This window comes from Aptenodytes forsteri, unplaced genomic scaffold, assembly GCF_000699145.1.
Source record: "Aptenodytes forsteri isolate BGI_AS27 unplaced genomic scaffold, ASM69914v1 Scaffold243, whole genome shotgun sequence".
Taxonomy (NCBI): Eukaryota; Metazoa; Chordata; class Aves; order Sphenisciformes; family Spheniscidae; genus Aptenodytes; species Aptenodytes forsteri.
In genome coordinates this window covers 2,546,214-2,568,180 of record NW_008795314.1, presented here as the reverse complement: position 1 = coordinate 2,568,180, position 21,967 = coordinate 2,546,214, and the positions used below count along the sequence as shown (strand labels likewise).

The 21,967-nt window shown below is 38.3% G+C and overlaps 1 protein-coding gene and 2 non-coding genes across 3 annotated transcripts; 2 read left to right on the top strand and 1 right to left on the bottom strand.

Annotated features, from left to right (window-relative positions):
- The first annotated feature begins 403 nt into the window (after positions 1–403).
- Positions 404–475, top strand: TRNAQ-CUG. Its single transcript has one exon. It is a non-coding gene; the product is annotated as a tRNA-Gln (tRNA).
- A 670-nt stretch (positions 476–1,145) lies between these two features.
- On the top strand, positions 1,146–1,217 carry TRNAQ-UUG. The gene has a single exon. It is a non-coding gene; the product is annotated as a tRNA-Gln (tRNA).
- A 1,427-nt stretch (positions 1,218–2,644) lies between these two features.
- On the bottom strand, positions 2,645–21,902 carry NARF (nuclear prelamin A recognition factor). Its single transcript, XM_009279443.2, has 11 exons — positions 21,752–21,902; positions 21,543–21,623; positions 20,377–20,520; positions 18,605–18,737; positions 17,184–17,318; positions 12,083–12,201; positions 11,289–11,418; positions 10,512–10,584; positions 7,744–7,881; positions 6,972–7,129; positions 2,645–6,386 (listed from the first exon to the last, which is right to left on the bottom strand). The coding sequence occupies exons 1-11, from the start codon at positions 21,782–21,784 to the stop codon at positions 6,145–6,147; spliced, it is 1,386 nt and encodes a 461-aa protein (XP_009277718.2). The 5' UTR covers positions 21,785–21,902; the 3' UTR covers positions 2,645–6,144.
- Between the last annotated feature and the right edge of the window lie 65 nt (positions 21,903–21,967).

The following is a 21,967-nucleotide window of genomic DNA, read 5'->3' as shown; positions in this document are numbered from 1 at the left end:
CTGGCAAACTAAAACAATAGTTGTGACAATGGTCCCTGCTTCTTCTCAAATACAGCAAGCAAATACTCAGCCCAAAATGCATGAAAGCAAAACGAGCGTACAAATGCAAAGTAAAAGTCAGTGCACATGGTATTGAAAGTCTGTATTCAAACTTTAAATCGCATGATCTGAGAAATGGCTTGGCGATCTTGCTGAATGCTAAGATGCTTCTAAATGTGCATTATTTTCAGTGCTGTAGAACGTTGTGATAAATGAACAGTGGAACTCTTACATAGAATTAATACATGTGGAATGCATGGAAGAGAAGCAAAGCAGATACTGTGTTTCTGAACTTATAAAAAGAGTACTTTTGTCCTTCTTCAAGATTCCCTCAATAGGAGCAGTTCGGGGAGCAGTTGCAGGTGGTTCCATGGTGTAATGGTTAGCACTCTGGACTCTGAATCCAGCGATCCGAGTTCAAATCTCGGTGGAACCTGGGAGTTTTTGCCCGTGGGCAGCATTTCTTTACTGATCGTTGTTGTGGAAAATGGGTTTAAGAGAAATTTAGTATTCTTCATGGGCTTTTGGAATGCCATAAACTACTGACGTGCCGTGCTACCAGAAAAACGCATTTGAAGTAAAAGAGAAAGATGAATAAACCATAGAATTTTCCTGATTGTTTTTTTTCTGTATTCGTTATTTATTATTTATTGCAGCTAGGTTAGTACATTCTTACACGAATGATCTGAAATATTTCAGACATGCCATAGTATACTGAAACGTAAGTGATTCTTTTTACTTCTGCGCTGTGAACAACCTGTGTGGAAACTCACTTCTAGATGATGCATCAGGAAAGCAGGAGGCGGCCTGCTGAACTCTGCCCTGCCGTATTAGGATGTGGTTTAGGTATCTGAAAGAAGATGTTCTGCTGCATTCGCATTTACTTTTCGATGCTTCATCTCTGTGGGAAAGTTATATTTTAGCGATCGTTATACCACGAAGACAACAAATATCGCAGAAAACCAGAATAAACAAGAATATTTAGGTTGCGTTGGGTTCCTGGCCAGTTTTAGGATGCAGAAGAGAAAGGACGGGAAGAAATTTCTAGCGGGATTTGTTTGCTATAGATTTATTCTCCGGCCCCGCGGAGGCGAGTGCCACCGCCCGGTTCTATGGTGTAATGGTTAGCACTCTGGACTTTGAATCCAGCGATCCGAGTTCAAATCTCGGTAGAACCTGGAGCACGGCCCCCACCTTTTCTCTGCCAGCGGCGGCCCTGCGCGGAACGCCCGGCTCCCTGCCACCGGCGGTATGGCCGCCCGGGGCAAGGCCAGCTTGAGTGCGCGTACGGGCCCGTAGAAGACCCAAACAAAGGCAGGCATTTGGGCCGACAGTGTATCCCTCACGGGGAAGGACAAACTGCGGTGTCAAAGCGCAGCACGGCAGGGTAGAGACCAAAATGGGGGTAGAACCCATGGAGCTGGATGCCGAAGGGTTGTCCTTGACCTGAACTATAGCACAGTATTCCTAATTTTCTTACATTGAATGAACAAGTTATACATTTGACAAAACGATCAAATAAGACTTTAAATGGTTCTCACTACAATTTAATTAGGTCTTTCCTTATATTTTACTGTTGTTTTATATGTATTTTAAGTCTTTTTTGAGAGAGAGAAAAAGTCACTCACACTGAGGAAAATCTGATTATCAGCAGATAAATGTGCAGAATTTGGACATTATTTGTCAGATGCACCCAACTATTCACTTGGAAGACAGGGACAGAAATGCAATGATTTCAGAGTGGGTATAATCTCACGGATTGAACTCCACACAATTTAAATGGATATTACCTCTGCTTTGCTGACAAATCCTCATTATTTAGTTTTCATTTCAAGGGTAGCTAAGGACATCTTAATATCTTGGCTCCCCTCCTCAAAACCTGTCCTTACTAGTCATTTGTTTACACAGTGACAGGAACATCTCTGTTCTGTGCCAAACTGAAGATCAGATCCTCCTCCTCTTCTGGCCAGGTAACCACTCCTTACTGCCCCTTGGGAAAAAAAAAAAATGCAGACCACCTTCAGGTCTAGTTATTATTCTTGTGGAAGTTAGGCTCCTAACTGTTCATGGGAATTTATGGAAACACTTGCGAAACTCGTTAAAGAAATTTAAAAAAAAAAAAAAAAAAAAATCTCCCTCTTCTGCGTGGGGGCTAATTTTCATCCTTTCCCCAACTGCATGTGTATCAGGCTACACACAAGCAAGCATCTTCACTGTTCCTTGTGCACCAGTGTTTTAAATAACTGAGCAAACTTCAGCATAACTAGTCAACCCCCATAGACCGGCTTCATCCAGCAACATCATTCTTCCCAAGAGAGCTTTAAAGCCGCTAGATGCTTGTCTGCCTTGCAATGATTCAATGCATTATTTTACAACTCTAGAGAGCAAATTACCATTTCCTACTGCTATCCAGCAACTTTCTCCTTCCATTTATCAGTTTGATGTGTACCTGTAATCCAGAATACTCATAAATAGCCAATACAGTATTACTGTTACAGACTTACTAAGTATACATGCTAAATTCACCAGACAAGCACGTATGTTAAAATGAAGTGTACTTAAAAGTGTTAAGCTTTTATATGGAATGAGACAGAATCAGTACATAATTCAGTATCAAGATTTATTTAGGACAATTCATGGTCATGCTCCATTTGAATACAAAGCACCAAAATTTAGGTAACTGAACATTATCCAAATATAATCCAGTTGAGACTGCTGCACACAGATATATCCATTATTCTAAGTGTTAGCATAGCCCATGTCTGTCCATGTTCATTAACTATGGTGGACAAACACAAGGTGCTGCGGCTGAGGCAAACTTACTGGAAAAGGCATAGCAAAAGTACTTCACAATGCGTACCCCTTGTTGTAGCAGTCTCAAAGTACTATAACCCAAGGTATCAAGTGCTTGACATGCTCAAGTCAGTAATACCCCAAGACAATTTCCAAATTAACTTAGCATTTCCAGTTACCTTCCCACAATCCCTCCAATTTAGTATTTTCTAAAAATCATCTAGAGACAAGATTGTCTCAGCACAACATTCAACTGAGAAGTAAAGCACTATGGCTGTGACCACACTAGGAACTTTTCCTATTGCCGAAAAGACAGTAGCAATGAAAAATATTAGTTGCCAAATCATATCAGGGAACTAAATAATGTTGTAGTTTCAGAAAGTGTGGCTAGAAACACATATTGTCAACAATGACAGACTTATTGTCAACAATGACAGACTTCCCAACTGTAGATTTAAAAGCCAGAATCAAATCTTAGGCAAGTATTTCACTATGTATGAAGTTGCAACAAGGTTTTCTGATGTACATTAAAATTTCAGTGAAAGAAGGTGGAGGGGGAAAGACACATTACAGTTAAAAGAAAAAAACTTTTCTTTTAAACTGGTACTTCAAAGAAAAGGGCTTTAAAAACTTAAAATCAGTTTTACTCCAAAAAGTCTTATAAAACAAAAGCTGACAAAAATAGACAAGTAATCAGTCACTGTAAGTCACTAGTTATAATACATACATTCCACCTAGTCACTAAAGGCTGCCCAGTTAGATGCCTTCCTCATCTTTAAAAAGAATGCTGTGGCAGACAAATAATCTACTAGATTTTTACATTGCTACTATCTCAATAGGTTAAAACACTCCAGTAGATGGAAGAAATGGTGGAATCAACTGAAAAAAGAGTTTATTTTATGCACTGAGCCACCAATTTCCATCTTAGTGGGAGCACAGCACAGGGTATTGTAGACAGATTTATTTCTCCTACTGGCCCATTCCTAGAATCTCCCACCAGAATGGGGAGGGAGGCTCTTCAGTGCAAGAGGCAAGCATAATGGCAAAAGAGAACCTGTACAGCAGTGCCACCTACACAAGATGAGTATTTTTCAAGGCAGCTCTTGTGTAATTTAGTGAAAATTTCATCAGAAAAAAACCCAACTTTTTCGTACCATTTCATCCAGTATACACACATAAAAAAAATAAGCATACTATACAAAGAACTGAAGCAATATAATTTAAACATGCCATCAAGCTATAAACCATATATACATAGAAACATATGCCTATACAAACAGAACAAGACCACTTTATTACAAGATAACTCTGTTGAAGTTTTTGGAGGAAATCATGACAGATAAAGAAAATCAGACCAAACGAACTGGATGTTGCTTCTAAAAGTAATCTGTTCAGAAATTTCATGCAACACCACCACCTTTCTTTAGCAGATGTTTATTAAAGTTTCAGCTATACATAGGTCTTCCCACCATTTCTGGACTCCCTTCCTGTACAGAGGTAGATTTCTGTAGATGTTCTGATATTGCACCACGTAAGTATAATGTTTTTATTACAACAAGGAACAACTTACAAAGGCTAAATTTATGGGTATAATCTCATTGTGTGCATTCAGGTAGCACACTAATCAAATTCATTTGCACTTGAAAGAAAACACCCCTCCAAGTGAAATGTTTTGTTATTTAGCTGGAGGCCCAATTGAAAGCTGCAATTCTATTAACAGCTTCACATTAAGAGAACTCTCTCTTGTCATCAGGGTAACATACTTCAGTCTGTCCCTCTCCTTTTGAGCCTCTGTTGTTTAGCCAATGCAAGGTATTGCAGTGACTTCACTGATGCCTTTATCCCATCCATCCACTGTGTTCAAGTTGAATGTGGATTTCAAATACACACAGGTTTTTGCAGTATTAGAGCTTACTCATACAAGCGGTTGTAATATTAAAAAATTTACAAGAAGATTCATTCAAACTGCCTGAAATGATTAAAAAAGCCCATCCACACTTTCAGACTGGAAAAGGAAAGCTGAAACTTTGCTAGCTTCAAATGGCCATTAATCGTGAACAAATTTGATGCTACTAGGAAAATCTGAAGCTTGGCAGTAGTTTCGTGGGTTTTTTTGGTCCATCACATTCTTGAATAACCCTCTGACACCTCATGAAGTTGCAGAAAAGCTTGCACACAAATACCACTTTAAGATGTCTGTTAAATGAAACCTCTACAGCATACTTAAAAAAAATAAGTGCACCAAATTCACAATGCCAATGTATAGTAAGTTTGATGAGCTCACAAGCATTGCTAAGTATTTTTTTCAGAGGCACTCCATGAAGCTATTTTTACAGAAGTCTGTCAACATGGAGAAAAATGAAAGAACAATCTAGTATTCTGTGTACCAAAACATGAGAGAATAAAAGTGCTGTAAAAGTGCTGGCTCAGCAAATCTAGCAAAGTTGTAGTATGCATGTGCCCACGTGACAGTGCATATGCATGTTTCACTCTCATAAAGAAGCCAAAGTAAGCAGCACTGCTTTTCCTAGCTGCAAGTTTCTAAGAAAACTTACAAGGAAAGAAAAAAGGTGGTTTTTTGTACCAACCAACCTATTTGGAACTATTTTTAATGAAGGATTGCATTATAACCATTTAGCATTAGTTTCCCAAGTTCAGTTTACATGAAGCATCCTGTTCCTTACAAAATATTACATCGGTAAGGAACGGTGACTAGTTTGGAACTGAATAGTTTTTGTTAAAATAGGGATAGAAGGCATACATAAATTCATTACACTTCTCCATATACACACCTGTCCCTGCAAAGGGTTTTTTTGTTAACAAGGCAAGTAAATCCCAAGTTACTTCACAACAGCTACAACAATATTGAAATTCACGATGACTGTTTTCCCATGATGGAAAGGGATTGCATACCTAGGAGGAGGAGTAAAATAATCTCGCCTTCTTGGGGGAGCCCATTTTGTGAAGTGAAGGGAACCCTTCACTTCAGGGAGTAACTTCATCAGGAATTACATTCCCTGCCCTGGCAGAAAGTGCTTATGTACCTTGCAAGATCACGTTTTTGAATAAAGAAATCCATTATATGCAGGAGATTACACACAGTAAAAGTTAAATGACAATGGCAGGAACCAGGGCTTTCGGAGACGTCTCTTTCTGTTTTTATAAAGCAATGGTTCTTCACGAATAATAATCCACAATTAGGAAGCGTCTCATTCATACACTCGGCTAGTGCATAGCATCTGCGGTTGCATAGAATGTTTCCAGTGCTGAATCTGTAACTAACCTAAGCAAATCTTTTGCAAGTTTGATTTATTACCATTTGATATCCAAATTGCTTGCTGTTTGATTTACTGCACTGTATTTGGTGTGCAAAGTTTCCTGGACCTTCTTAGAGTCCATGCCTTCCAGCCAGTCCTGGTACATCTTTTGTACGTGCATGTTGGTTTCTGGAAGTCTAACAGGTATTGCAGCATACACTTCTTCCATCTGGTTAAGCAGTGCTTTATCTGGTTTTCCATCTTCAGTTTGTGCCTGACCTTTTCCATTTAGGCACCCTTAGGAAAAAAAAGAAAAGAAAAAAGCTGCAAGGGTGATGGAGATTTGATACGAAGAGAAAGTTTATGTTAACTCAGAATTTTTTTATACTTGTCTAAAGAAAAAATGTTGTCTCTTTACATGAACTACACCCCAATGCTGTTAGAATTTGCATTTACTTAAAGTGACTCCAATATCAACATCATCTTAATGTAAATGAGGTTTCCATATCAACAATCTTTCTCCGCCTTCTCCATGGTTTTATGACCTTAATTACGTTCCTTGTCTTTTCTTGCCCTTGACAACCACCATTTCAGAGTATTTCCTCTGTGGTTTGAAATAATCATAAGAGCCATGCTGTCACTTATTTATAGGTCAGAAGAGAGCAAATAACATTGTGGTTAATTTTAGAAAACCCAATCAATTTCTGAGCCAACCCTGCACATGTAATTGGTGTTCTGGACTGTTCATTAAATAGTAAGCATTTTAGATTATTAAGAAGAGAATTAAGAGGGAATGAAATTAAATGCCTGCCTGTAAGACAACTTTCCTTTGAGATTCAAGATATGAGTGCGGAATGACTGTGGGTCCACAACTATTCTTACCTCCTGGGCAGGCAAGGACTTCTACAAAATGGTATAAAAACTTTCCTTTTTTCAACTTCAGAACCATGTTTTGGATATTTCTAAAGCCATAAGCTGCTGCAAAACGCAGCACTGTCTCACCATCCTTTTCAAGGGTAACTTCTTGAAAGTCTTTGTTCCTGTAAAGATACACAGAGAACATTTTAAACCCCTGCGTTACCAAAGGGATGATCCAACTGTGTCAGTTTGTATTCAGATGCCCTAAAGAGAACAGAACAAGCGTAACGGTGAGATTAAGGTGAACTCTTCCAGTTTCTAAACTGAGTTAAGCAGAAGTTGATGTTGAATTTTCAGGATAGAATTATACTTAATTTTTAAGGGCAAGTAAGTTATTAATAAAATTAAAGCTTGCAGGAGCTATTTTACAGCAACAAATTTACAGGTTTATAATGTGTAACTGCCTATCAGCGAAAGAACCAGGTTAGCAATAACTGCATTAGGGTTCACTGTAGCACCAACTAAACCAGGGAGGTTTAGAGTGGACACTGGGAAGCATTTCTTTACCGAGAAAGTGGTTGCACACTGGGACAGGCTTCCTAGAGAGGTGGCCGATGCCCCAAGCCTGTCAGTCTTTAAGAGGCATTTGGACAATGCCCTTAAGGTGCTCTAACTTTTGGTCAGCCCTGAAGTGGTCAGGCAGTTGGACTAGATGACTGTTGTAGGTCCCTTCCAACTGAAAAAACTCTATTCTAACTAGCCCATCCTACATTACAAGGACACAAAACTAACTTACTTTAATGCTTTGTAGGTGATTTCCTTGACATCCATGCCAAAAAGCTCCTTTGCAGCATGTTTAAAAATGTGCTCCAGGTAACCATCGGATCTCTTCCCATCATGCCTTACTACATCTCCCTCCTTTATTTCATCAAACCTTAGGAAACAACAGAAAGAAAGATCAACTCCAAAATTTCATTCCTTCACTTCAGTAAAGTAGTATGTTTTTCCCCTTCTCTGTCTCCCCCACCAGTAAGAGTTCTATAGCAGTGAGTGAGAACATATTAACGTTTTTATTTATTACAGCTTAAAAAACATTAAACTATTCAGGACAGCAGTAAGATGATGGGAAAAAAAAAAATAAATGTAAAAGCATGCAGGGCTTTCCATGTTCAGAAACCTCAAGCAACAGTAATTTATAAGAATGCACATTCAGCACAGCCTAAAGACTTGGTTAACAGCTGTTCACTGCTCAGGAGACTTTTTTTGGAAAAAATAAATCCATCATTTTTAGCCCATGAGAATATAAAAGTACTTCAGAAGTTACAAGCCTTTGCTCACAAACAATTCTCCTGCTCCAGGAGCTGTCTGTCACAGTCTGTAACACTGTGCCACTAAAATAACATCAAATCAGTACAGTTGCAACCAGGCTAGAACACTGTACCTTTAAGATAAGTGCTACACTATAGTTCAGGAAAGAAAGTAAGTGAGATCATATCCAAGGGGCATAGCATTCACCTGGAGGTTCACCTCTCCCTCAGTTAAAAACAGCACTGATGAGCACAAGTGGCTGTAGTGTAAACTGTACTGGGATGCGTGCTGGTGATCGCCAAAGACTGCAGCTCTACAGGCTCATGTTCCTTTCTGGCAAAGGAGAAATTGATAGGGGTGTGTGGTAATGCTAGTTTCAGGAAGAGATATTCGTCTTCAGATTAGCAAATGGACAGATTATGTCCTTTGCTCTTACATGTAAAGCCTCCCTAAATACAGTCTTATTACCTTCTTCCTAGAACATCCAGACATGACCTTTCCTGGCCTGTACTGCTAGCTCTTGCCTGAGCAGCAGTCCGAGCACAGCACTCAACCACAAAACCAAAGTGAAAATCACCACAGCAAACACCTTACTAACAAAAAATGCTGAAGTTGTAATAATGACAGAGAAATATTTTAATCACTAAAGAGCTGAAGTTTACAAATTTAGTATGTCTGTCCCCTCTATGCCATGCCATTGCATCTACTTAAGAACTACTGCAACTTTTGTGGTTTTTTTAATAACCTTGGGTGATTTTGTTTCATCATATGCCTCCTAATTTTAGCCAATTGCTCTTTGTTAGCATTCTCTAGTTACAAAAGTGAGTTGAGAACTCAAACACAAGTTACTTTGTTCATACTACTTTTTTAATCCAAAGCACTTTACCAAAAATTGCTGCTGTGCTAGGACTTCTTTTAAGAGGAGGAGCTCAAGTTATATAAATTTCTCTGCAAAATATACTTTTAAAACCCCATAAGAGCAAAAATTTATGTCATCAGGTCTCACAGCTTGAACCAATATTATCAAATTAGTCGTTTTAAAAGTTAACATTATTTTCCAACATAAATTGATCCAATAAAACATATATTCTGAATAAGAGCTTGTTCTTTCATTGGACAGGCTGATTTAGAAAGAAATTACCATCTCTATGTGATTACGTCTGTGAGAACTTTATGTAATTCTCATTCTGTGTAGCAATCTCTGGTAGAAGTAATCATAGAAGCTACACTACAAACACAGCTCTAAAAACGTTACCATTGTACCACTTAAATTTCTCCAGTCTAAGCAAGGTCCAAGCAGGATACTAACTGAAAGTGAAAAGGATTTTTAAAAATTTCCAGAGCTTTCTATTTTGTGCAAGAATGCATGTTTATTGCTCCACTACCACCACTTTGGAAAGATACCAAGTAACATCTGTCACACTTGAACAAAGATCAGTGAGCAGTGAGACCAGAAAACAACACACATGCTGCTTTCTGAGCCAGTCATACAGTAAGTAAAAAAAAAATCTCTTCAACGCTTTGTGTGATTTTCATCTAAAGCATGTTTCAATTTATCTAATCTTGAAAAAACTAACTGCTGTCTTCAGTATAAAAATTAATTACCATTTCCTGAAAGGGTACTACTTCTATCAATTCTACACGAACATATTAGGGAAGTGGAAATTTACTGTCAAGATGCTGCTCTGAATGAGAGGGAGGCACAGAACAGATGGTCAACCCCATGACTGCATCCCAGCATCTTTCTGAGAGGCCAGATAGTTGGAGGAGGGCAGATGAGACTGCTCAGCTTTATACAACCTCGAGCACAGGAGAGCTCTGAATGGGGTCAGCACACTGAGACAGTCACACTTACTAGCAAGTCGTGAACTTGATACAGTCAAATCCAATATTACTGCATTAAAATATAAATAAGGAGCTACACAAATCTTCAAAAATCATAAATTTTAAAGGAGTCACTCGATAGGGGTCATTACCTCAAATTATCTGCTTTGTATTTAGACAGTATGTACAGTTTTATATTATCTGTTTCGTATTACTTTTATATATAGCAATGTACATCTAAGAGAATACTTTGGGGGTTTTGGCCACTATATAAAGGATGAGGCTTCAGTATACTCAGGCTTTGATGCAGGCTTTTTTCTTTAAAAAGAAAAAAACATTCTTTTAAGAAGTTTTACATTTATGTTGAATATGCTCAAAGGTGTTGTCATTTGTCACCAAAATCAGGAAGCAATGCACAACAAAACTACTTACAAACTATCTACAGCTACTTCAGTCACATCTTTCATAGACACATTTTTCTGCTCCATTATTTGGACAATTTCACCTGTAGGAAAACATATGACATTTTACTTTCAACACAAAGCAAAATGCACATGCTGTGCCTCTGTTTAAGAGATCAATATCCCAACACCTGTATGTGCTTACAGTTACATTCTCCAATTCTTACTAGAGTCAGTTCCCTCCAGTAACTGAGAAGCCTGACACTTCCAGCCCTGAAGAAAAGGGCCTTCAGCTTGCTCCAAACTTTGCATAATGCTATCCTTAGCCTTTCTGTTAGGTAAAGTTTGGAAGACGTTTCTGCACTGCAGGGGAAAACGGAGGATACATAGTTTGGACATTAAGCCTAAATGCAAGAGCCACATCAAAAAGCCAGTGGTGCCATGCATTTGGAATGTTATGAATAATCCCAGTGGAGATTAAATAATGACCACAGACAAGTGAGACAATGATTTTAAATATGGATTTGCATAACTCTTACCTTTCTCAAGAGGCTGACAAAAACAAATACCTGAATCTTGTTTTCAGATGAATACCAACTTAGAAGGAAAGTATTTTTCGCTTTGCCTTCCCTCTACAATACCTATACTACCAGTAGCACAAAAACATGTACTTCTTTTTAAAGCAGAAAAAAAGCCAATCTTACAACTAAAGCAGACTTGAAAAAAAGCGAAGTCTGGCATAAAGGCTATTCTAACAATGGTGATTCACTTATATCTTTATAAATAGTAAGTTTAAAGAAGATTTAACCTGATGTCAGAACACAATCAACTTCTTGCGAATTATACAAGGCAGTGTAGAAATCTTCCCGCAAGGCTTCCAGTTTTTTGTCATAACAAGGTGCCACAATTACATGGAAAATTTTATCAGGGGACAAGTTCTGTGGAACATAGAAGAGAGTACATGTGAACTCCATGAAGAGCAAAAGACAGCTTGAAGGATGACAAGGACAAAAATAGCATCATAAACTCTATGCAGGTAATACTAGTAATCAATCCCAAGCAATTAAGTTTAAAGACTGCCGCACACAGATGAAGTGATTTGCCAGAAGTCACAAAGCATCAGCAACAAACATCCAAAGTCCGTCTTCTGGCTGAAACTTTTACTTATTCCTTCAGACCACATTTTCTGCAGCTTTTGATTGCCTTAGGAAGCGAATGCAAGTCAAGACTTCAGAATTCTGTTTTCTAGCTGTCATTCACTCACAGCAAGTCCATCAGTATTTCTCTATCTATGTGGAGATAGCAATACTATATCCATATAGATTATATCCATAAATATCTAGATCCATGTTGCACTGGCAGCGCAAGGATTGCTGCCAGCTCATATTGCACCTCATGAAATGAGGTTCTTTGTACACTCTTCTTATCATGGGCACCTGTATAGCAGCAGAGCACCATTTATTCTTCAAGTAAAGGACAAACAATTCAGGAAGATGCTTTATCACTTTAATACTGAAATATAGATCTTAAGTGTTATTATAAAACCCACTAGCCCATCTTTTCAGAAGAGTATAATGGCAAAAATAAATCAGAATTACTTACCTGCTGCCTGGCAAAGTAGCCCTTCACCAGGGAGCCCATGATCTGCTGCGGAGACTTTGCAGTGCAAATGCGAGAGGTCACAAGATTGGTAAGTACCCTTTCAGCATACCGGATCCAACCTACAACGACAGATAATCACAGTTAGATGGTGAAGTGGCACATAAGCATGGCAAAGTGGCAGCAGTTATAGAACAGCTCTTAAAAATGAAGACACCTCCACAGTAGGTAGGACATTTCTATGTAGGCTGGAAGCCCCACCTTGGGAACTGTAGGAAACCTCAAGACTCTGTTAATAATGCTTTACAGTTGGCTATCAATAATTCACTGTGTCATTAATTCTAGACCTAGAAGCCACTGTGAACTTCATGACCTATTACACCCTTTCTAATGCACAGATGTAATGAAGCAGAAAGAACAGGAGCCCAGCTAACAAAGAGTAAGTTGACTTTCTAGACCTCAGCCCTTGGCTCACCAGATACTACACAAATGTACTCTGTTCAGCTGCTTAACTGCAACCTTCTGTTTCCTGAGATTTAATATCCATGCACCCAGCTTGCCTCCTCTAGAACAGAAAAGTCACATGAAAGCATTATCACAAGATGCACATGGATTAAGCCTGGAAAAAAATGGCTTCTTTTACTATTGTTAGAGTAGCCACACCTTCTTTAGAAACATCCACGCACTCAACCACACACACAGTAATCAACTGAAATCTCTCTGTATTCAACATTCTGTCTTAGTTACTCAAGAGTCCCCCTCCCTTTCACCAGACTCCTTCAGCATTTCAGCTACGACAGGCTATGTATATCCACACCACCCCCAATACTCAGAGCACTCCTATTATTCCCCACCTTCCAGAACAGACAGAACTGACAAGTGAGCAGATTAAGCTATTTAGAGTGTGCAATTCTTTCTTAGGCACTGTAACTCTTACTGAAAACAACAGCCCAGAATCTTTCACGGCAAGGATTCAGAACTTTGCTTCACCTACATGACTGAGAAGCAGATACCTAAATTGTGCAGAAGCGTTAGGCCCAGCCTTCTAGGGAAATGGTGCTAAGAAATAGCGAAAAATATCACACAAGTCTTATCTTCGAACAGGTTAGTGTTTACATAAAAGAGAAAAATTGCTGTGAAGTACATGCTGCCCAGGAAAGGTAAAACCTGTGAGTTAATTCTTAAGCTTGAAATTAACACATATGTATAAAGACCTGGTAATATTTAAGTCAGAACACTACCACAAAGGCCCACAACAGCACAAAACTGGAATCCCAGTGGTGTTCAGATGGTTTGTCTCTCTATGGCAGAGAAGTGGTTTTCCCAGCGTAGTAAAATTTTACTGATGAAAATGAGAAAATTTAAGTATTAGGCAAACATGAGGATCCTCCAGCTGTTTAAATATTCCCAATTCTTGTTAAAGTACAGACTTCCAAGATTAACAGATACTGCTCTCCACGGAAAATCTCAAAGATATATATAATCTTCAACAAGCATTCATTTCTGTTGTAGAAAAAGCTAGGGACTATAGATTTACATGTCAGGACTGTGCTGAATTGCTAGACTGAACAGGAAGTTTGCTTAATGTCCAACTTCAACTGGGACTTTAAGCCCAAGATGTTACCTGCAACAAAGGACTTAATTTCTTGGTGCTTGGTACAAAAGCCATATTAGCATGCTCTGCGTGATATGTATATCCTATTTCTTAAATGGCTTTAGTCTCAAGTGCTGTCAAAATAGAACAAAAACTGCTTCAAACAAAGTAAGGACAGTTTTTAAAAACATTCTGCCTTGTACTTTAGCAGTGTTTCTGGAAGGTCCTTCCCTTATACTGCAAGTATGATTCCCACTAACCACAGCACTCCTGCTATGAGGCTAGTTTTTAGAATTGGAATGTTTTTGATATTGTAGTCATGAACTATAAGGAAATTTCACTAAATCCCAAAAGACTTCTGGCAGGTATTGCCCAAAGCAATTTCTTAAATTGTTTCTTTCCTTGCAGTAGATGGAACAAGTGCCTAGTAGCTCCAGCTCCATAATGACCATTAGTCACTGTTTAATTATACAAGCAGCCTTGCTGAATGAGCAACACGAGGCATTTATCTGCACTTCACATATGCACTAGCAGTTTCTGCCTACTCATCAACAGGGCTGAATTCCAGAGCCACAGTTACACGAAGCCTAAGATATACATTGATATAAGAACTGGGTATCTGTACCCATACAGTCCTATACCCTTCACAAATTCATTCAGATTCTCGGCCATTTGTTGGCTTGTGTTAGCACCAAAGAACAACAAGAAACCCCTACAAATCACTGTATAAATTCTTGCAGATGTACTTCAGAACACGTTATTTTTAGAGGTTTATCATGAGTAGATCAAAGATGCATGCTATAAATATCTATGCATCAGTATAAAGTGCAGAAAAACTAAGGAAAGTATTGCTACTGTAAAACCCCATTCCCGTAAAAGGAAATTAGTTTAGTTGACTGGGACAAAAGCATCTGAATCCTCAACAGTTATGCTCTTCCTACTTATGCAGTAAGCCTGCCCTGTTAACCTGTTCTAGGAGTTCAGAGAGGTTGGCAATGCATTAAAAATGCTGTCTGGTTCCCAGAGCAAGTGCTTCATATTGCTTATCAGTTTGGTAAATTAAGGAAGAAAACTGATTACTTCTGAGGTATTACATATGCTGTCAGTAGTTACACTGTTGTACTTTCAACAGGAAACAAAACCCCCCAAAATTAGCTCACTTTCTTTTAAGAGAGCAGCAGGAGGAGGTAAGAAAAATTAAGACAGAAACAATAAAATGCCCTTTTATCAGGTTCTGGGACTATAGAGGCTATGTTCTTTTGTTCATGGTAGATTTTATACCACAGACCACTCCTGAAGAGGGTGTTACTTCTGTGGAAAGTTACACCCAAAGATAAATAAAAGTAAAGCAGTTATACCTGAGTTCACATTGACCTTATATCTACAGAGCTATATAAAAAAAAACATTTTGTGATAAACACGCACAGTAAACAACATTTCTGGGACAAATTTACGTAAGCTGGGGGTAGAGAGAGGAAGGAGAATGAGGAACAGAAAATGCACCCAGACAATTAAAGTCAGGAAACACAGTGAACAACCTTACTTTAAAGATGACTGATCATGATTTTTTTTCCCCCTGTAATTGCTGTCAGTGGGAATGAAATACCATATGCTTTCAGAATGGGTTTACAGTGATATTTCAGTTCAGTTTTCCAGAAATGGAAAGCACTCATGCTTCTGCTAACATCTATACCACAGTACATAGCTGACACCATAACTAGCACTGAAAACAGAAACAATCTTTTGTAGAACAGACAAGGACAAGAAAAGTGCTCCATTAACTATTTTAAAATATTTCCAACGAGAGCAGCAGATAATCTGAGCTCTGTTTCTACATGAAGAAAATAAAAATTATCCCAGAAGTAGTTCTAAAGGAAATCCTCAGGTTTTGAGTTTTAAATAAACCACATACAACAAGACAAAGCTAAGTAATAGGGGGGTGTTTCAACTTCACAGGTTTTACATAAAAAAAAGCAACATATAGTAATTATCACCAGAGTGTTTTACTAAATTCCACAAGTAATCCCAATGACAAAAAAAAAAAAAAAAAAAAAAAGAGACTTTTCCTCTTAATACATATATGTAGTTCCTAAAGCATAACCCAGATACTTCCACTACAGAATACACAGAACAAACAAAAGTACAAGTGTAATTCAAATAGCAGCATTTAAACTTTAAATCATTGACAACAGCAGATTCTGGGGATCACCAAATGCAACTCTAACTCACTCTCTTGTCACTGTAACATTTCTTTAAAGAATGCAATCCACTTAAGTTATTTCAAAGCTAGAGAGATATATTTTTGTATTTTTATTAGCCTTTTGAAAAGCAACACCATGAACTTTAGGGTGGAGTTGGGGGGGGGTAGGCGAAGAAGTTACTTTTACCTCCTTTTTGATACTTCTTTTTTAGCAATGTGACTTAAACTGAAATGACGGTGTGCTAACAAATGGAAAAAACAATGACTGAATGTTTTACATCTTTTCAGTTGTGATAAGTGCAGGTTCTGTTCACAACAGAACAAGTTCTCAGGTGCAAAATTCTCAGAAGTGAGACATTTAGTGAGTCAAGTCTGTGACATTTCAAGTGGGAATTATTTTGCGTTAGACATAACCATCTCACAGTCATTAAGAGTAATGTCACTTGCTACTTTCCCCTAGGCTTAAGTGGCAAGTTCCAAACCTTAAATCAGTTAGCAAAGTTCCTTGAAGATTCTTTTCAATAAGGAAACACCGTGTTAAACTTTGTGGTCGGGACACACAAGCAGCAGCCATTAACTCCTCAATTCCAGTTCTGATTAATTTCTCGTAAGGTCTTAACACAAAGCACTAAAAACCTCAGCGCTTCTGTACCTCAGTTTCATTATCCAGAGATTCCTATGTAATATATGCTTCTTTTATAGAAGTGATGGGAAATACAACTGACTAATAAATAACACATATAAACACTAGCACAGGAAATCAGTAGTTCAGGTTCTTTGTATTATGAGAGGCTGTGGAGGACAGCAAGGTGGGTTGGTTTTTTTTTTTTTTTTTGGTGAAGAGCAACAACAGAATTTACACTCCTCACCTTTTACAGAGCTCCAACAGAAGACAACTGTAAGACACAGATAAGGAATTTATTGCAATCTTTGTATCTGACTGTAAGGCCCTACACTGAATTAGCACATGCCTTACCCCGTATGATCACACCCGTCCTTCATCTGCATGGTTCACATTTATGGCTGTGGTACCTCACCTACATATGGGAAAGCTGATGACACTTGTTGGAAACAAATTTTGCTCTCCCAACAGCCCGTGAAAAACAGGCCCACCTAGCAATGCACTGAAATGCACTAAGGATGATCAGCACTACTGGTAATAAGTACTGTGTGCAATATTTGGTGTCTCTCAACAGCAAAGCCAAAACACTCCAAGTTACGTAAGGCTCCCAAATGAAACCACCCTTTCCTTAGTAGTTCTAATAGAGACTAGGCTGAAGTGCAGGAAGGTTGGAGAAATCAGTTCTCACCAGGGCAAGCAGAGGCAAACATTGGTAAGGCATGCTCCTCCTGGTTCCTCCGTTGATACCGCTGCACAAATTCCCTCTGGCTCTCCAGGATACTGAAATCAGCAGCTATAGTGGTGTCAAATACATAATGCACTCCTATGAAAGAAACAGTAAGGAAAAGTGAATTACTAGAATGTTTTCCATCTCACAGGCTTCTTTCCAAGTTCCAGGTCTACAGAAAATCTTGAGAGGATCAACAGGTATATTCTTTCCCCTCTCTAAATTTTCACAAATAGTAGAGTCAAAAATAAAAACTGTACATTGAAAAGCTCTCTTCTCTATCATGAATTTAAAAGGACCACCAACTTGCTAATGTTGACTAGCAACTCTTCAAATAGTTGTCTGCTTCCTTATGAGAAGCTTGCCATTCAGCATATATTTGCTTTTTGTTTAATTGAATCGGATTTCGTGACTCCTGGGCTATATGTAATGACTCTTGATTCTTTTCAAGACATGCTGAAGTCACATATCATTATCCACAAAAAAATATATCCAGCTAAGAGGCATATCTTCCATTGCTGAAGTTGTCTGCAAAGGTTCACAAGCATATCACCAAGATAGCAGAGACCTTCTGTCTGCTTATTTAGCAAGGTACTCCCTATAGGCCTACGTAATATTGAGCATGTCCCCGCAGCAAGTGAGGCATAGATAATTAATGCATTCTAAGAAAACTGGGGCCCACCAGAACTTAGCATTCCTTTTAGATGAAGGAAATACACTGGGTACAGAGATGCATAAAAACGATGAAAAATGAATATATATATATATGGGAGGAAACAGTTTATAGGTTTATTACTGTCCTTTTTCTTGTACTCCCCTCAAGTACATTAAAAAACCCCAAACCTATAGGCAAAGTGGGTTTTTGGTTTTTTAAATAAAACTTTGTATATATAATATAAAGAGTAAAGGAAATATAGCTTTAACATAAAGTAGGCAAATACAACAGTTCTTGCATGTAATTTCAAATTACAGAATAAAACAGAATTGAGAATCTTCTAGAGATAAGTGTCAAAAGGACTGGAAGGCATTTAGGATAATAATTCCCTCCTCCCTCAAGTTACCAAATAAGGGGAAATCTTATTGAAGCTCATGACCAAATCCTCCCTGATTTCTTGGTAGTGAAGGTTTCAGAGACAGCTCTATAATGTCCTTCTACTCTGTGACCTTTACTATCAACAGGGTAATGCCTCCAATCCATTTCTGAAACTGGCACATGTCATACTGGTGCACTGTCATTAATATCACAGAGTGCATATTTCAAACTGCAAACTAGATTGTGCAATGGCACTTTATGACTGCGTAACAAACAATCCTGCTGAGGAAGCAAAAACCTGAAATAATCTCCGCTTTCTGCTCTACCATCATAACAAAACCAAACTTACCAAGACTTTTGAGGAAACCACAGAGTCTCTTGGCTGCATCATTCACAGAGAGATTGAATTTAGCAGCAAAATAAGGCAATGACTGAGGGCATATAGACACTGCCAACACTTTGTGTTTTGAGGTATCACATTTCTGGTAAACAAAACAAAAACAAAGGAAACAAGGTATGTAATTACAACAGGGTAAGGCTCCCTACTTTCCCTCCCTGGAGTTATTCCTCAGTGTCCTATGCTTCAGTGGGCCATATCATTATAACCCCTATGAAACAACTATCAAGTTTCCTGAGGGCAGGACAGGATGTTCCTCTGATCCTGCCAGTGGTCATCTATAATTGTCTGTAGATGTTTCTTTTATATAACTCAGGGAAATCCATGCCTCCTAGTAGGACAATTCTGTGGTTGGTCTCCTAATGGCGTAAGAAAAGTTAAGAGACACTCAGCACCTATGACATTCTAGCAATACGAAACATTCCAGCAAATATGAAAAAAGTTGTATGTTTAAACATTAATAAATAGATAAACTAATGTTCAGGAGCATGGGCATTTGAAGTTACAAATCCAACCCGACAAATTACAGATCTCATCCTTTTTTAAGGCTCCTGTGTCTCTATCACTGAAGTTGTTGAGGGAAACTGGCAAGATAGGACCCTCAACAAACCAGTGCTTGTAGGCACTGAAGAACCCTTTGAAAATACCTAAGGTGGTGTGCAATTGTAAAGCTCCGATGACTGCGACATTTATTTGAAGATGAATCTTGTGTTTTAGTTGGGACCTTTTCCATACCAGTGGAACCCCTGGAAGACAAACCAGGACTATGCCACAGACAAGTCTCACCCTGAAAAGGTTAGAGACCATAGTTTGCACTTAGACACCCTAAATGCTGTATAATGACCCTTCAAGTAGAGCTCATGACTGCCTGGAAAGCATCTCCCTTCCTCACTGTCCTCTTTTGGACACCTGAACTTCTGATCAAGGTACCTGCCTGTCTCCCTGTTGTAGCCTTCAGGCTCTCTTAATAGGACCCATGTGACCCAAAGGTTTTTTTCCTCCTTCTCTTTTTCTCATGTACAACAACATCATACTGTATGGAGAGTTAAACTAGTTCTAAGAAAGCTGAATCACTTATGACATTCATGTACAAGATTAAGAGAAAGCATCAATTCTGGTAGCTTTTGCATACCAAGAAAGGACACAGAAGTCTGGAGCAGAACTACAATAATTAATTCAGTATCAAGATCTAAAGATCTGAGCACCATACATGGCAACTAGCGTCCAGGAAATCCAGACCTCAGCAGAAAATAAGACAGCAAAAGAATGCTTTTATAAGTTCTGCTAAGAATTCGGACAAAAAATTCTGTTCCAAATATAATCAGCTCAAATATATATTAAAAACAATTCTATTTTCAAAAACTTGCACCAGAAACACCCAGAACAGTCCTAGTAACGAAGACGTGCGTATTTATAAACACTGAACCACAGACTAATTTGTTATTACAGTAATGAGGTAGTTACGTTTTCCAAAAATTTTACTTCTGCAGGTGCAGTAACTTTCCTCTAGCATTTAGGTGAAGTGCTGTGATCTTCCATCTCTAGCGCAAAATCATTTTAAGTACTTTCACGTTCATCTTGCCTGAAGTTTTCACTTCCTCTTTGGACAAAGTATATCCTGATAAATCTTCACATTATCTGCCTTGGGAAACCAAGCTGCTTAGTCATTCTGTAATTTCCTCCTCCTCACAGAAAACAGTCTGTTATTGTTTGTGTCACTTTACCTTATTAAGGTTAAGAATACGAAAGAGCTCCTTCTGATTCTGTTGGAAAACTCTGGCTCCTTCTTCTGATGTCATACAGTTGTCACAAGCTAGGCAGTCGCTAAGGAGTATTTTAGCATCAGCCAATGTATGAAACTCATTTTTCTGGGTGGGGAAAAAAAAAGTAAACAAGTATTTAATAATGATTGACCGATTTTCAGGACCTCTGCAACAATCCAGCTGAAGAACAAACATGGTCTCACTGTTTTGTTTAAAACAAGACAATCCATGACACCTGTATACATCCAAGATTATTTAGAAGTAATCAAAATAATTTGTTCTATCCTTCTTCATGGGTCTGCTCCTATTATTACTATGAGTGAAACTGCAAAATGTTTAAGCATAAAGATAGATCTCAATTTAGCCGTGTAGTCCATGTTCTAGCAACTTGATTTGCATTGCATTTCAGAGCTGACAGTCCCCATCAACTTACCAAGCAACCGAGAAGACTTTTACTTGAACTATTAAACCCCTTTAAAAGCCAGATGCCTCTCTAACAGCAAGATGGCTTTGGCTTTTTACCACAGGTAAAACAAACAGAACACAGTCCTACAATTGCATTGAACATATATGTAAGACCAAGGGTTTCATGCTTCTGGCTACAATACTGTTGGCAGCTCACCTGTGGGAAGAAGGAATACTTGGATAGAACTGCAACATAACCAGACTACTTGCAAAAAAAATAAACAAAAATCCCTCAATTAAGAAGCCATTCCCAAGGAAACAGTTATGTGTTTGAAGAACAGTATGTGATCTATAAGTTTGTCTGATGTAAAAGATAAGAAGACATTTTGTACACTTGTACTGTCAAAACTCATCTCCTTACAAGCTCTGCCTCTGTTTTGAAGACTTGATGTAAGATCTTTGACACTTAAAAAAATTTTTTTTAGAACTTCAATTTCTGTTTTGTGTTTGCATAGTAAGGATTTTTTTATCTCATCTTTTTTAAAGATTCTTGATTCTCATGTTATGAGATGTCTAGAAGTGCTCATAATTGCTTACAACTGCTTGTTGATTAGTGTTATATTTAGTACTTAAAAGCTGTCTACTTATAACCTCCTTTAGGGTACACAACAAAAACAAGAATACAAACAAGAGTATATTACAATTCTTAGAAGGAACATTACCTCTTCAAAACCATCATTTGAACTCAATGCATCAACAGACGTACTCTGCGTATCATCGTTTTTCTGTTTTTTACTGCATTCCTGAAAGAAAATACATGTATTACACAAATACATTCACCGTTCAAGAAGAACGTCTTTGCTGAACTGTTTGTATCATTAAGAACTAATCTAGTTCTTTTACAGTTTTTTTGGCAGTGTTAAATCTACACCTTTACACGCAAAGCCTTGTTTTCAAAGTGCATTTGCTACGGTGAAAATAATTCCTCAGAAATTCACTTGCTTCCTCAGTTTTACAGTTCTGAGCGGTTTTTTTTTAATCCCGAAGGGAGGATTAAACCGAGCACGGGAGAAGCTGTGTGTACACGTCGCGATCGCGGCGCTACGTGACGGCTGCGAGCACGGCCGACAGCCGCGACCCCACGATA